This window comes from Myxocyprinus asiaticus, chromosome 33, assembly GCF_019703515.2.
Source record: "Myxocyprinus asiaticus isolate MX2 ecotype Aquarium Trade chromosome 33, UBuf_Myxa_2, whole genome shotgun sequence".
In the NCBI taxonomy this organism is placed as follows: Eukaryota; Metazoa; Chordata; class Actinopteri; order Cypriniformes; family Catostomidae; genus Myxocyprinus; species Myxocyprinus asiaticus.
Window position 1 is genome coordinate 32,819,057 of NC_059376.1, and position 16,077 is coordinate 32,835,133.

Below are 16,077 nucleotides of genomic sequence, written 5' to 3' on the forward strand. Positions count from 1 at the left end.
ACAAAGAGCAATAGACCTTATTCACAGAAGCACCAGATTTGATTTTTGACAGGAAGTTACTCTTCCATGGGTTGTAAAAAAAAATTTAAATCGGTGTCGTTCGGTCAGATGGCGTAATACTGAAAAAAACTCTAAACAATTTTCAGAAAACAAAACTCCAGAAAATACAAGTTGTGAAACTTAGATGTGATCTAGGATCTTAAAGGAATATTCCAGGTTCAATACAATTTAAGCTCAGTCGAAAACATTTGTGGCATAATGTTGATTACCACAAAAATTTAACGTAAAAACAAATTGGTCCCCCTTCATGTGCCTTGCTGTAACCCAGTTTTTAGAGAAAAGGGGCTTGTCTAATTTTTGTGGTAATCAATATTATGCCACAAATGTTGTCGATTGAGCTGAACTTGTATTAAGCCCAGAATATTCCTTTAATAAAGCTTCACCGACCACACAAGTCTGTCCCTCACAGCCATTCCTGTAAAAAAACTGTGAATGTCAATTTGAGGAAATATTTTGAGCATAACTACAAGTGTCTGTTTAAAATTTCCATGATGTCACCTTGGCTTTAAGATTTCATTCATTTCCATGTCTTTACGAGGCATCTAAATAATTATACAAATTCCTCATTTTTCCAGGAGCCCTGAAATTATGGATATTTAAAATTTTAACATAAGTGGACTTGTCATACACACACACAAACATTTCCAACAGTACGGTCTGGGAGAAAGTTACAGTCCATTAAATACAAAACTACTGAAATAAGCGAATTCAGCATTTATTTTTTTCATAAATATTTAAAACAGTCCATAATCATACTAAATTTCCTTATACAAAAATTATGTGGGCTCCTGTCAAGAAATTCATGACAACACAATAAGAAAAACAAAAAGTAGACTTTTTTTTTTTTTTTTTTAAATAGTCAAGCACAGCTTCATAGTTCCTGTCCCGTTTCACCAATAGTGCACAGTTAAGATCAATGCATCGGTTCCTTCAAGGACAGTCGAAGTACTGCTTACATTCACCCTGAACTCAAAGTCACATGTAGAGGGTGAGAGACACTTCAACATAAATAGAAACATAACAGAAGATAGCACCAACTGCAGTTTGCCTCATTCTGTAGAGAGAACAGAAATTTTAAAGGTACAGTCCACCCAAAATTAAAATATGATTTACTCAACTCATGTTGCTCCAAGCCTGTTTGACTCTTTCCCATAAAACACCAAAAAACCTTACAGTATCCTCAGTCACCATTCACTTTCATTGCCTGGAAAAAGACGCAATGGAAGTGAAAGGTGACTGAGGAACATTCAGTGTTCCACTAGAGAAAGCAATACTGGTTTGGAAAAAACTGAGGGCAAGTAAATGACAGTTTTCATTTCTGGGTGAACTATTCCTTTAAGTTGTGGAGAAGCGTACTGACCAATCCTTCTACCAAATGGAACCTGCCAACACTTCTCCACATTATTAGCTGATCTAGACAAAACACTGGGACTTAAAGAGCAAAATATACAAAACTGCATCTAAAACATCAATAAAATTAGGTGCCTGAGCCGGGAGGGTTTGGTCTCTTTTCATATCTCAGTTAAGGGGGAAGCACTCCAGTATGCAAAAAAAAAAAAAACAGGAAAATACTGGCAACAGGAACAGCCCATGGGGCAAGGACACCAGTTGCAACTCAAATGCCCAGTTGAGTGTAGATGGGAAGAACCAGTCTAGACTGTTGGACATGGTCTGTACAGTAACATTTTCTCAGGGCAGCCAGATAAACCTTTATGGTATACATAAATATTCTTGATATAAAAATGCAGCCAAATGGCTTTCTTAGGTATGTTGTCACTGCCGATTGGTAGGTCACCTCACGCCATTTATTCTGTCTTGTGGTGTACATCATTGTTGTTTTGTGCCATGCTTGTTTTTTGCAAGACTTTGGGAAGCCTTTTGCCTTTCGTGTAGGCGTGGTACCAAAAGTGGAGGAAGAGGAGGAGGAAGACAAAGCCGTAAAGACCAATGATGCAGATGAATATGGGGTACTGGTAAGGACAGTCTTTCATGAAGAAGTACTGGCTAATATGACTCGATACCATGACAAACTGGATCTGAGGAGAGAGTATAACAAGTTAAAATTACAAGACGGGTTTCCAAAAATGGTCATCTTTGCTGTTGTTGCCAGATCTTACTAGACAAATAAGCAACCAAGCAAAAATCTAACAAACAAAACCTGGTCTGAAAAAAAAAAAAAAAAAAAAAAAAAAAAAAAAGTCTAAGAGAACCTACTTACAAAATAAGCCTACATAAGTGGACCCCCCCCCCAGTAATTAGTGGTGTTGTAAAAAAACAGGTAGTTGGGGTAGTTTTCCATTTGAGACTTTATCAACACAAATCATAAACTACCTGGCTGAGTACACAGTGCATAGTACATCATTTGAGACAACTCTATTTTATTGTGCTATGGGGGCACTAGCATGCAACGTGCAACTGTATTCTGGAAAAAACACCCACAACTGCCCATATTTCTAAGAGAGTTTATATAAAAACTAAAGAACAAAAGTCAAAATACACAGACATGGCAACACTGATCTTTGATTATGTCGTCAATCTTTCAAGACCAGCTCAACATTTACAACTTAATTTGTTCCGAATGGCAAGTCTCTGGCCAGCACATTGTAAAGAATCAATGTCAAATGGACATGAAACATTGCGTAATACATACTAGCTGTATTGAAGTCAGATGCTTCTTCCACCATAAATACTTCTGGTAGGCAGGGCCCAGTGCTGACAGCCCATAGTATGTATACATGATGACATGAACAATGCAGTTAAGAAGGGCATGAAATGTCCCCATGCCACCTGCAACATCAAACCGAACAGATCTCCAATGGAAATGTGTATCTTTTAAAAAAAAAATATTTGTAGTCAAGGAATCGCAGAAAAAGATGAAGATATACCTGCAGCAAATCTGACTCCAAACCACCAGGTGAAAGGCATGATGGAATGATGGTAGACATGAAGGAAGGTCACCTGATTGTACTTTTTCCTCAGCACAAAGAAAATCTGCCCAGAGAAGGCACACAAAGCGTATTATTAAAAGGCCAATTCAAAGTCCTGAACAAGCACCATAAATGAGGAGTTATATGGGCACCATAAGTGTGATCGTTGCTGTAATACTAATGACCTGACCAACTAATAATTAAACATTGCTCTTTAATATAGTTAAACATTGCTTTTATAAAACATAGTTAATTTCTGGTGTCCTTTGAAGGAACATTTTAAGTTACATATAACTTAGGCCCTGTCCCAAATGGCACACTTGATGTGGACTTGCAGTCTAGTGGCCTTCATTTGGGCATTCCCGCAAAGTCCACGAGACCGTAGGGTGTCCCATTTGACATTTTAGCACTCAGAAGGGTGCTAACGAGTGCGCCTTTACACCCTCATTGCGCCCTTTGACTGAGTCCAAGTAGATATAGCTGCAGGCCGAAGATCTCCAAATGGGGGCGGGATCACCAAAATAGGGCGTGGTTTCTCCAGAAGGGGATGGGGGTCGCTCAAAAAGGGGGCTGCGGCAAGTTCAAAAGGGGGCGACACCTCAACAGACTGTATCGGGTTAGGCAAGGGGCTCCCTGTATCTTTGCTGGTGATTTGGATCTCCTGCCCATTTTTGATGCCCTGTCTGCTGATATATGGACACCATAAGTGTGATCATTGCTGTACTACTAATGACCTGACAGTTGTAGTAATTAATGACCTGACCAGTTAGCAATTAAACATTGCTCCTTTAATTCTTAAAAAACAAATAGTTCATTTCTGTTGTCCTTTAAAGAACATTTTAAGTTACATATAACTTAGGCCCTGTCCCAAATGGCACACTTGATGTGGACTTGCAGTCTAGTGGCTTTCATTTGCGCATTCCTGCAAAGTCCACGAGACCGCAGGGTGTCCCATTTGACATTTTAGCGCTCTAAAGGGTGCTCACAAGCACCCTCTTAGCACCCCCAATGCGCCCTTCGGATGAGCTCAAGTAGATATAGCTGCAGATCTCCAAATGGGAACGGGATCTCCGAAATAGGGCATGATTTCTCCAGAAGGGGGCGGGGTTGCACCTCAACAGACGGAACGGGTTATGAAAAGGGTTAGGCAAGGGGCTCCCTATATCTTTGCTGGCGATTTGGAGCTCTCACCCCTTTTTGAAGCTCTGTCTGCTGCTATACCCCTTCTTGCTGAGACAACATCAGAGCGGGCTCCACAGCGGACTACTACCCAACAGTCCCCGCTGCTGATCCTCTCGACCAATCACAGCGGACTGGAGTTTCCGAGTTGGAGAAAACAAATCATGACAGACAATGACATCCTTGTGTACCATGAGGTTACGTAGTCATGACATGAGATGAAAGACTGGATATAACTTTGCACAAAAAGAGTTGCAAAGTCATTTTATCAAACTAGTTTTATGCTAAAATGTATAATGCTTAAACACTTGTTTTTGTTTGAATAGCACACATAAAATGTCCCTACTACTTACAACCCTACAATCATTGAAATAACCATCCTGAGAAATCACACCTGTCTCCGTGACAGGTGTAATCAGGGAAGAAATTCGAGAAAGTAGTCTGCACTTTTAAAACAATCATATTGCAGACATTGGGATTTCTGACATGTCTTTGAAGGGTACGGTTCAAGTTTGCGAAAAGGCAGATGTTAGCAAAATGGCTGAATTTACATACAGCACCTTTAAATGTATACAGTGTGATAACGGTTTTAAGGGATAAATGGGAACAGCATTACTCACTGTGTCCAACATCTCAATGAACTTGGAGAAGTAATAGAGCCAGCAAGTCCATGCCATCTGAAGACAGAGAGATGAAGATTAGACATGCATGCCGAACACACAGCTAAGATTAAAACACAGTATTTAAGCAAAAACAAATTTGAATGGGTCACTAAATCAATCGGACATACGGATGCAATTTATTACTTAGCAGCAGGTGTGTATAGCAGGTGATCTATTGTGGAACATTTAGGTCAAGGGAAGCAAACCTGACAACTTTAAGACAAATACCTAACCTGGGTTCTAGATTGCATGATGATAAATAAAATAAAACAAGTGCAGCAACAGGTAATGCAGCACTTTCCGTTCTCACCCTCATGGCTTGTGGTGATCGAGAGTAGTCTACAAGATCGCAGTGGAATGAATACCCTGTTCCCCAGCCTGACATCACAAACTGCACAGAGAAAATATTCAAGAACATTCAGAACATTACTTTTAAAAGAAATGGTTCAGCCATAATTTACTCACCCTAATGTCAGTACAAACCTGCATCCTGTAATTTTTGCCGTAGAACTCGAAATGAGAATTTTAGAATTCAGTGACCACGTCTGTCAAGCTCAAAAATGTATTGGAAAGATGTATGCGAAGTCTTCTGAAGCCATACAACAGCTATGTGTTACGTACAGACCGAAATAAGTTGTTATTCACTGAAAATCTTGCCCTCCGCTGCAACTTTCAAACCAAATTGGGTTGCCGTTATGGTACCATATTTAAAATATAAAGCAGTTTTCACCTTAGGTTTGATGTCAGTGAAATTTGTTCACAAGACACACGAGAACCAATGACGTATGATGTAACGGAGCACGTTTACATGCACAATCTTACACCGATTATGCTTAATAAGCCAACAATATGTGTGCCTGTGTTGTCATGTAGACTCCTTAAGAAGCGTTACGTTATTGGAGTAAGATCAAAATTTTTTATTAAAATGTTTGGCACACATAGATTTTTGCCCATTATTTTGATTTCGCTCTGCATGTAAACACCTTTAATAGCATACTCACTGGCTCATCCAATATGCAAGTGTTGTGCACATGACTGTTTATGTATTGACATCAAAAGTAGAGAATAATCAGATGATTTCAAATCTCACTTAAACGTGGTTTTCTCATGTTACCTGATTTTTTTATAAATAAGATGATTTTTGTTGGCAAGTTACGTATTGGTGTACAGGTAAACGCAATAAATGGCATACAATCTGTGCCATATTTGATGAAGCTACGGCGGAGAGTAAGATTTTTAGAGAATAACTAAGTACATTTATTTTAAATCCATTGATCACACAAAGATAATGTTTAACTTGCATGAGTCAAATGGACTACTATTGTGCTTTTTTTTTTTTTTTTTTTTTTTTTGAGCTTGATTGATGCGTTAACTATAAACTGTCACTGTATGATGAAGAACTGCATATTTCTTCTCGTGTTCCACGGAAGAAAGAAAATCATACCAGTTTGGAACAACATGAGGGCAAGTAGATTATTATAGAATTTTCTGTAGAAGGACTTGCAGGCCTACTTATTCTAACCACTAACATAACATTAGCTTCTTGTATGACCTGGATGAAATGAGAACAACAGTGAAAAGAAAACAACTCAGTGCCTTTATAAACCTCAAAGCAAAAGAGCTTTTCTAAAACATACTTGCTATCAAACAGAAAGAGTTTTACCTCATAACACATGTATAGAGAATAGGCCACAATGCTGAAGTTATAGACGACAAGGACCTTCTTCATTTCAAACGGTTTCCTGTTCTCCATTAACCTGGGCCCCAGCAACATCACAAAGTAGATATAAAAAGCAATAATAATTGTTTGCGGGAGTGGAGAGGACATGAGCAGCCAGTCTTCTGTCCTGGGGTCTGAAATCACATAAGAATATTTGCACTGTATGTAATGTTTATTGCACTCATCCACAGCAATGGCATTATATTTAGAGTTGTGCATTTGTCCATGTTATGTTTGTTGCCATTGTTTTGCACCCAATTATTTAATTCCCAAAGATCAATAAAATCCATTGATGTAAATCCATTACATTAGCAAACATTGGAAAACAGAAACAAAATCAGTCAAGATCCATAAATCCAATAAATTATGGGATGAACCATGTACTGAAATAATTATTTTAATATGGGTAATTCAGTATAAAAAAATAAATAAATAAAAATAGAGCTCAATCAACAGCATTTGTGGCATAATATTGAAAACAACAAATTCATTTTGACTTGCCCCACCTTTTATTTAAGCAAAAACCTGGAGGTGCATCCCAAACCGCACACGTCTGCACTACTGTACGCCATTTTGTAGTGTATGTAGTATATTAACACTGAAAATGCAACAAAAAGAAGTGTACTTGATGATGCACTTTTTCAACCATCAAGTGTGGAATGTTGGACACTTTGTGCACTCGGAGCACACGGCTTGCCGTACATAGCGGAAGGGGCGGAGTTACCTGGCTGCGCTGCTGGTCTGACAAAACAGCTGTAAATAATGAAGAATGTAGCATCTAGAAAAACTTCAGTGGATACAGCACCTTACAAATGTGAGTTGAATGCTTTACCATCACCCCAAGCTGTGTGATTATATATGTTGTTTAAGATACAAGTGTTGAACTGAGGTTGGCTAATGTGCTAAAGCTAGCGGCAACACATTATGTGCTCTTAAAACTTAACTTCCGTCAACTGTTAAACTGCGAAAGCTTCCATGTAGTAAAAAACCTTTACGTGTTCCATTTGGGACGATACTACACTTTGAAAATTCATACACTACATGGCTGAGTACATAGTATATTCTGTAAGTCCATAGTGCATAGTGTGCCATTTGAGACACAGCTTGGGTCACAGTGAGGCACTTACAGTGGAAGCAAATGTGGCCAATTTTTGAATGCTAAAATACTCACTTTTTCAAAAGTATAACCACAACACAAACAATGTGTGTAAACATGATTTTAGTGTAATAAAATCACTTACTAACCTTTTCTGTGTAAAGTTACAGGCAATTTTACAACTTCGTTGCCATGATGATGGAATGTCAACAAACCCTAAAATGACTGTAAAAATGACAATTTAAACAATTTTAAAGCTTAAATAACACATGAGTTTTAACAGAAGCATTAATGTAAGTGCTTTATAAAATTATAAGCTTCAAATTTCTGCTTTTAAACCCTCCAGAAATTGGCCAAATTCACCTACATTGTAAGTGCCTCACTGTAACCACAATTTTTGCTTTTTTAAAGAAATGGAGGGATGAGTCGAAATTAATTTTGTGGTAATCAACTTTATGCCACAAATGCTTTTGATTGAGCTTAACTTGTATTGTACCCAGAATACTCCTTTAACGTTTATGGACTGGCCCCATTCACTTCCATTGGAAGTGCTTTACAATTACTGCGATTTTAGCTTTTTTTAATAAGAGGGATTTTTTAAATATTTTTTGTAGTGATCAGCATTATGCCACAAATACTGTCGATTGAGCTTAACTTGTTTTAAACCCGGAACATTCATAAGACTTATGTAAATGCCCTCTTCGCATGTGAAAAATTAACTGCACTTTGCAGCGCTCATAAACAATCTGCAGATTTGCCTTCGACTGCAATAGTTTTTACATTTCCACAAGCTTCAATAACAGCCCCTTTGCAAAGCCTGTATTAGACTGTGACCGGTTAACAGCCCAAAACAATCCTTAAATGTGAAGATGTGCTCAAACTGTTAAGATGAAATTGAAATGGGACAAAAGAGAACAAGCTGTTTAGTTCTGATAATTGGTCTTTTTCACCTGGAGAGGACGTTTTTGAGTTTTGAAAGTTACAGTATTTCATAGTAAAGTGAACTCAGATCATGATCTCAATGAGATCATATCTCAAAAGATCAAGGAAAATTTGACCCCTTTAACTGAAATTTAGCAGTACCAATCAGAGGTCAAATGTTATAGATAGTCTAATGGCAAATACCCTCAAAATAAATTAAGATACATTAACATTTTAACCCTAAAAAAAAAGGCTAAAATATTTACGTGTTGCAGTTGTAAACTTAAGCCTTCTTACCTGCATCTTTGATCCACTCATCATACAGTTGTGCAGCTGTGGTTTTGAACTCACGGAACGCCATCACTGCCAATGATCAGACCCTTGACAAATAACCAGCAAAGATCATAAACACCTCAACAGACTGAAGACTATGTATTTTACCATCCATCTACAGTGCTGTGAAAAAGTATTATCCCCCTTCCTGATTTTTCTATTTGTGTATTTTTCATACTACATTGTTTTAGATCTTCAAACAAGATATAACATAAAACAAAGGCAATCTGAGTAAACACAAAATAAAGTTTTCAAATATATATATATATATTTTTTTTTTTTTTTTTTTATTGAAGCAAAAAAGTTAACACCTATATCACCCATGTGAAAAACTAACTGCCCCCTTAAACTTAATAGCTGGTTGTGCCACCTTTAGCAGCAACAACTGCAACCATGCTTCCGATAACTGGAGATCAGTCTTTTCCAACGCTGTGGTGGAATTTGGCCCTTTCTTCTTTGCAGAACTGCTTTAGTTCAGCCACATTGGAGGGTTTTCGAGCATGAACTGCCCTTTTAAGGTCCTGCCACAGCATCTCAATCAGGTTCAAGTCAGGAACTTGACTAGGCCACTCCAAAACTTTAATTTTGCTTCTTTTGAGCCATTAAGAGGTGGACTTACTCCTATGCTTTGGATCATTGTCTTGCTGCATAATCCAGTTGCACCTGAGCTTCAACTCACAGACTCATGACCGGAGGTTCTCCGTTAGGATTCTGTGGTAGAGAGCAGAATTCATGTTTCCCTCAATTACTGCAAGTCGCCCTGACCCTGAAGCAGAAAAGCATCCCCACACCATCACACTACCACCACCATGCTTGACCATAGGTATGATGTTCTTTTTGTGGAATTCTGTGTTTGATTTACGCCAGATGTAACGGGACCAGTCTTTCAAACAGTTCCACTTCCGACTCATCAGTCCACAGGACATTCTCCCAAAATGTTTGAGGATCAACAAGATGTGTTTTGGCAAAATTCAGACTAGCCTTAATGTTCTTCTGGGTTAGCAGTGCTTTTTGTCTCGCCAGTCTTCCATGGATAGTGTTTTTGGCCAGTGTCTTTCTGATAGTGGAGTCATGAACAGTGACCTTTATTGATGCGAGAGAGGTCTGCAGTTCCTTGGATGTTGTCCTTGGCTTTTTTGTGACTTCCTGGATGAGTCATAGCTGTGCTCATGTTGGAATTTTGGAAGGTCGGACACTTCTAGGAAGGTTCACTACTGTGCCAAATTTTCTCCATTTGTAGATAGTGGCTCTCTCTGTGGTTCTTTGGAATCCCAGAGCATTTGAAATAGCTTTGTAACCCTTCCCAGACTGATGTATTTTAATCACCTTCTTCCCCATCATTTCTGGAATTTATTTCGACCTTGGCATACAGAGTGGAACCTTTTAACCAACTTCATGCTGCTGAAAAAGTTCTATTTAGGTGCTGATTTGATTGAACAGGGCTGGCAGTAATCAGGCCTGGGTGTGTCTAGTCCAGCTGAACCCCATTATGAATGCAGTTTCATAGATTTGGGGATTTAGTAACTAAGGGAGCAAATACTTTTTCATACAGGCCCAGTTGGTATTGGATAAATTTTTTTCTTCAATAAATAACTATCATTTAAAAATAGTACTTTGTGTTTACTCAGATTGCCTTTGTTTTATGTTAGATTTTGTCTGAATTTTTTTAACAATTTAGTATAAGACGTACAAAAACAGAAGAAATACTTTTTCACAGCACTGTACCAGTTTTGTCCCTACACAAATTCAGAATTTTAAATCATTTTTAAAATGAAATTAAGACCCTGTCATTGTCAAGGTAGAACATTCATGCTTAAACAACTGGTTTAATCGTCTTTTCAAAAAAATAAAACTGGTCAAAAAAATGTTTTCCATCTAGGTGCATTCAGGAGAAACTAATTCCACAAACTTAAAGCTGAAGTGTGCAACTTCTGTGCCACTTTCATGACCAAACAGATTTACAAAAATAATGTATACCACACTCCCCCTATTGGTCTGTCAAATAAATAGTCTCACTCTCAACCCAAGCTCACTTTTGGAGAAAGTCAGCCTATACGAATGACTTATAATTTAGTTGTCTTTGCGTATTAAGCTGGGATAAGAGAAAGTATTTTTACATGACAAATAATTTACACAAGCTTTAAATTTACTACATCAAGTCTGGCACAATGTCACTGAACAACAACCTATAAAAACAAGCATTGAACTTAAACACTATGTAAAAACGACACGCATGTAATTCCGAATATATTTCTCGACAGACTTGGACACTTTCATAGTGTTCTCATTCCCTTGTTATCAATATGACATGGCACGATCTGGACCTAAATGTTGCAAAATGACATTCAGAATGCAAGAATGGTTCATTTACGGTGGAACCATGAAAGGTTGTATTGTGGTGAGAAAACACAAGATGTAAAAATCAGCAGTTGAACCATCCTCTCACCAAACCCAGTTGAACAAAGAGGGCAAGTGTTGTGAAACAATGGACAGCAGTCAGTATATGTTAAAGACAAAGAAGCCAGGTGGTGGGTGGGGGTGGATAACTGAAGAAATGCAAAGTGCAGAGAACAATCTACAGTAACGCACTGAATGCAAAATACAGCAAATCGGAGATGCAAATGAATGGTGTGCTCAAGACATTGACTTAATTCTCTTATATTGAACATAGTGCATGTGGCTGTGTATAACGGGTAAAACTAGTTTCGTTCACTGAGGACAAATAAGATTTCTGGAAAATAATACGTTGGCACTGAAGTAAAACAAAAGAACATCTAATTTGTTTTGGTGCCAAGACAGAACACTCCATTGCGAGACTTCAGCTGAAAGAATAAAAAAATTAAAATCTGCTCATATTAAACATGCCATCGTCAATCCAAACCTGTATGACTTGGTTCCATTCATGAAACATAAAAGGATATGTTGTCCAGAATGTTCGTGCTGCTCTTTTCCATACAATGGAGGTAAACAGGGACAGATGCCGTCAAGCTCCAAAAACAGCAAAAAGCATTTTCAAATATGCCACATGAAGGGGTGTTGTGCCAGGTTTGACATCAGTGATGGCAAATGCAATCGGTTGTCACTTATAACCGATCATATGGGATTGAGACAACATGAGGGGAAGATCTGATGACAACTCTAATTTCTAGGTGAACTATTACTTTAAAAACTACTGTAAAACTAGGCTGTACATGAATTCAGGCATCATGTTTAAGCATAAGCCCAAGCATTCATTCTCCCATCCCTTCACCATACAAATATTCATCCAATGTTTGAAGAGGAACTAATCAAACATGTGTTTCAGGGCATACTGGTCCAATTATCTGGAGAGAGCTGCTTGCCTGGATACTGTAACCTTTAGCACAAGCCTTGACATGTTTGTTGTTGCAATGACACTGACAGGTTGCAGGTGTGAGACACCACCTTCCCTTCACACATGTGCATTCAACTCTGGGACTCCAATGGCTTCCTAAATTGAGAGACCTTAGAACGATCAAAACTGATCCCATTCTGACATCATTTCTGAAATGTCATGATACAGATGACGTTTATTTGTGGGATACACTCTTTTGGCAAAGTCTTTCCATAGCCCTTAGCTCTATGACAGAAGTCTCTGATGGCAAACTTTCAGCACTGAACAAAAAGTTATGCTTCTGTTCTATGAAAGGAAGCTGAATATAATGGGAGCGTTCACTGGTTCGGTGTAATAAAAAATAACTGTCGAAAGCCAATAAAAGACAGCAAACCCGTATTCAGTGTGTAATATTGCTCATGCAAATTAGTACGTTTATTTCCAGAGATAAAATGTACAATTTACTAACACTTAAACAGCAATATCATTCAGAATTAATGTCATTTAAGACTTTTAAACTGTTAAAAGGGCCGTGTGAAAATCATAATTTAATTCCCAGTTTTTAACAGCACAAGCAACGTTTTTTTTTTTTTTTCTCATTATCAGAACAGATTACAGTTACATTTCATGACACCGGATACCATATGCAATTCGCTACACAAAAGAATGCAGGTGAGCTTACACCTGTCCTACCGTAATTCCGGTTAAAACGGACGAAAGTTAAAATGTTTGTGTATTTCCACGCACCCCTTTAGATCCTCCCGCTCCACGCTCACCAGCACGCTTGGTTTCTGTCTCCCAGCCAGGTAAAGAAGATTAAAAAGTAAAATCTGCGGGTGTGACTACACTAAACTCCATCAATTAATCTTTCAGCAGCGGGAGTTCCGTCTTCACTGCACAGAGCGAGCGGTGGGCGGAGATTTTCACTTGATTGTAAGAGGGGGACTGTGATTGGTCAAATATTAAATTAGAATTTGGAATCCCTGCACGCTATTGGCTGCGTGGCTCTTATTAAATAAGCAATTCGCAAGGCCAACAGCACTAAATGACTTAATGTTCCAACGGTCCATTTATATTTCACAATAAAATTTCAGACAACATTGTTTATATTGACTACCAGTCAAAGTTTTGGATATACCTACAACATTCTTCATTATTACTATTTACATATTAATTACATATTAATTAAAGGAATATGTCGGGTTCAGTACGACTTTTGCACAATTGACAGCATTTGCTGCATAGGGTTTTTTTTTTTTTTTTTTTTTTTTCAGGGTTTTATTTGCTGTTTATACAAAATAAATAAATACAAAATTTCGATTTGTCCCTCCTTTTCTTTAAAAAAAAAAAAAAAGAAAAAAAAAAGTGGTTTACTGTGAGGCTCTTACAATCGAAATGAATGGGGCCAGTCTGTAAACATTCAAATCTTCATTGTTTCAAAAGTATAGACGCAAGACATAAACAATATGTGTGTAAACATGATTTTAGTGTGATAAAATCACTTACTAACCTTTTCTGTGTAAAGTTAAATCCAATTTACAACTTTGTTTTACACTTTCATTATAAGTGCCTCACTGTAACCTCGAATTTTGCTTTTCTTTTTTTAAGGAAAAGAAGGAATGAATTGAAATTATTGTGGTAGTCGACTTTATGCCACAAATGTCAACTGAGATTAACTTGTATTGAACCTGGAATATTACTTTAAGTTTAAATATACCGATGTACAGATCTTATATTACAAAACATCAGCAGGACATTTTGCCTTACATCTCCTAACAAAACAAATTTGAAAGAATTTTGGGTTAAGTATTCCTTTAAGTTTTTGTCTTAACTCAGTCTTACCTGTGTAGGTTTGGTGCCTTCTTCCTCATTGTCTTAGCACTGGGACCCAAGCAATCTTGCTACTGTGTTAACTAGGAAGTCTGGGGGCCTGAGTAGCTCAGCGAGTACTGGTGCTGACTACCACCCCTGGAGTCACGTGTTCGAATGACTCCAGCCTCCTAAGCAACCAAATTGGCCCGGTTGCTAGGGAGCGTAGAGTCACATGGGGTAACCTCCTTGTGGTCGTGATTAGGGTTTCTCGCTCTCAGTGGGGCATGTGGTAAGTTGTGCGTGGATCGCGGAGAGTAGCGTGAGCCCCCTGTGCTGTGAGTCTCCACGGTGTCATGCACAACGAGCCACGTGATTAAAAAGTATGCGCGGATTGACTGTCTCAGAAGCGAAGGCAACTGAGACTTGTCCTCCGCCACCCGGATTGAGGTGAGTAACCGCACCACCACGAGGACCTACTAAGTAGTGGGAATTGGGCATTCCAAATTGGGAATAAAATAAAAAATAAAAATAGGAAGTCTGGCAGCATTCTATCTCATCAGCTAGAGGAATGATAAACTCTTCTGACCCACAGAAGCAGCTACACCCACAAGAGAAAACAAATTCCTTTTGTTGCATTAAGCTCAAAACCTACATTTTAACAGGACATTTAAATAAGCACTTAAATCATTCTAGTAGTTAAAGCCCCATGCCTGTAAGTATAGTGTTATATGGCATCCTCCCCGACTACTACTCACTAGTGTGTTCTCCCCTGTGACACTGTTCCACAGACGTATGCGATCATCTGTCCCCGTGGTGAGGAGATAAAGTACATCGTCTGTGAAGCACAGTCCATTTGCTCGTCCGTTGTGGGCTGTATTTACTGAAAAAAGGTACATAATTCCATATTTATACGGCTAACAATGTATACAGTATGGTTATTGCCCCTTTACATCATTTTAAAGCAATAAATTACAAAATAAATTTTTTAGATTGCTTTTTTTAAGATCAAGCTCTCTTTTGTTTTTAAGCTCTCTGTGCTTGTCGCTGTGATGAGGACTTATCGTCTGACCTCGCTATAAAATTGCTTACTGTACATCTTAAAGTGGCAATTTTCAACCACTCATAAATTAATTTTGAACAATGCACTCAGTAAATGAAATATTTATGGTACAGATTCATAAACTACATTTGAAATATTTCTCAGTTCAAACGTAACTGATTACAATTTGTAGCTGTTCAAAAGAGTGCAGGGGTTCTCAGCTGGTGGGTCACGACCCAAAATGGGTTGCAGGTCTATTCTGAGAGGGTCGTGGACAGATGGGGAAAACAATAATAAATGCAAATAATAACAGTAAGAATAGTAAAATAAACAGGCTTAACTTAAAAGGGAGGAGAAAATGCTTTCAATATTTATTTATTTTTTGCCGTTAACGTAAAAGGCAGTGCGTCCAATCAAACGCTACAGTAGTTAAAGTCCCCATAAAGTGCTTAAATGAGCGCAGCTTTCTTTACTGCTTGACATATATCCTACTGAAACATGAAGAATACAATGAACAATTTTTGGAGGGTTTAAAGGCAGAAATCTGAAGCTTATAATTTTATAAAAGGACTTACATTAATTCTTCTGTTAAAACTCATGTATTATTTGAGCTGTAAAGTTGTTTAAACTGTAATTTTTACAGTCAGTTTAGAGTTTTAGGGCTTGCTGACATTATATATGATGTGGAAATAACTTTACACAGAAAAGGTAAAAAGGTTTTATCACACTAAAATCATATTTACAGGCATATTGTTTTTGTCTTATGATTATACTTTTAAAACAAAATGATTGGCCCCATTCACTTCCATTGTAAGAAAAGAAGGGGCAGGTCAAAATTTCTTTTTGTGGTGATCAATATTATGCCAAAAATGCTGTCAACTGAGGTTAACTTGTATTGAACCAGGAATATTCCTTTAAGTGATTCTTATTGGAAATTCTATTTGGAACAACCCACCAGCATGGATTGTGCTCCCTT

General features: G+C 37.9%; 1 protein-coding gene across 2 annotated transcripts; it reads right to left on the reverse strand.

The window, feature by feature from the left end:
* Positions 1 to 766: 766 nt before the first annotated feature.
* On the reverse strand, positions 767 to 14,210 carry LOC127424498 (elongation of very long chain fatty acids protein 7-like). Of its 2 annotated transcripts, none has more exons than XM_051669782.1 (8): positions 14,093 to 14,210; positions 8,863 to 8,945; positions 6,492 to 6,682; positions 5,139 to 5,219; positions 4,787 to 4,843; positions 2,946 to 3,051; positions 2,711 to 2,847; positions 767 to 2,096 (listed from the first exon to the last, which is right to left on the reverse strand). In XM_051669782.1, the coding sequence occupies exons 2-8, from the start codon at positions 8,924 to 8,926 to the stop codon at positions 1,866 to 1,868; spliced, it is 867 nt and encodes a 288-aa protein (XP_051525742.1). In that variant the 5' UTR covers positions 8,927 to 8,945; positions 14,093 to 14,210; the 3' UTR covers positions 767 to 1,865. The 2 variants fall into 2 exon arrangements, with proteins under 2 accessions (XP_051525742.1, XP_051525741.1); XM_051669781.1 differs by lacking the exon at positions 14,093 to 14,210 and adding an exon at positions 12,998 to 13,139.
* Positions 14,211 to 16,077: the final 1,867 nt, after the last annotated feature.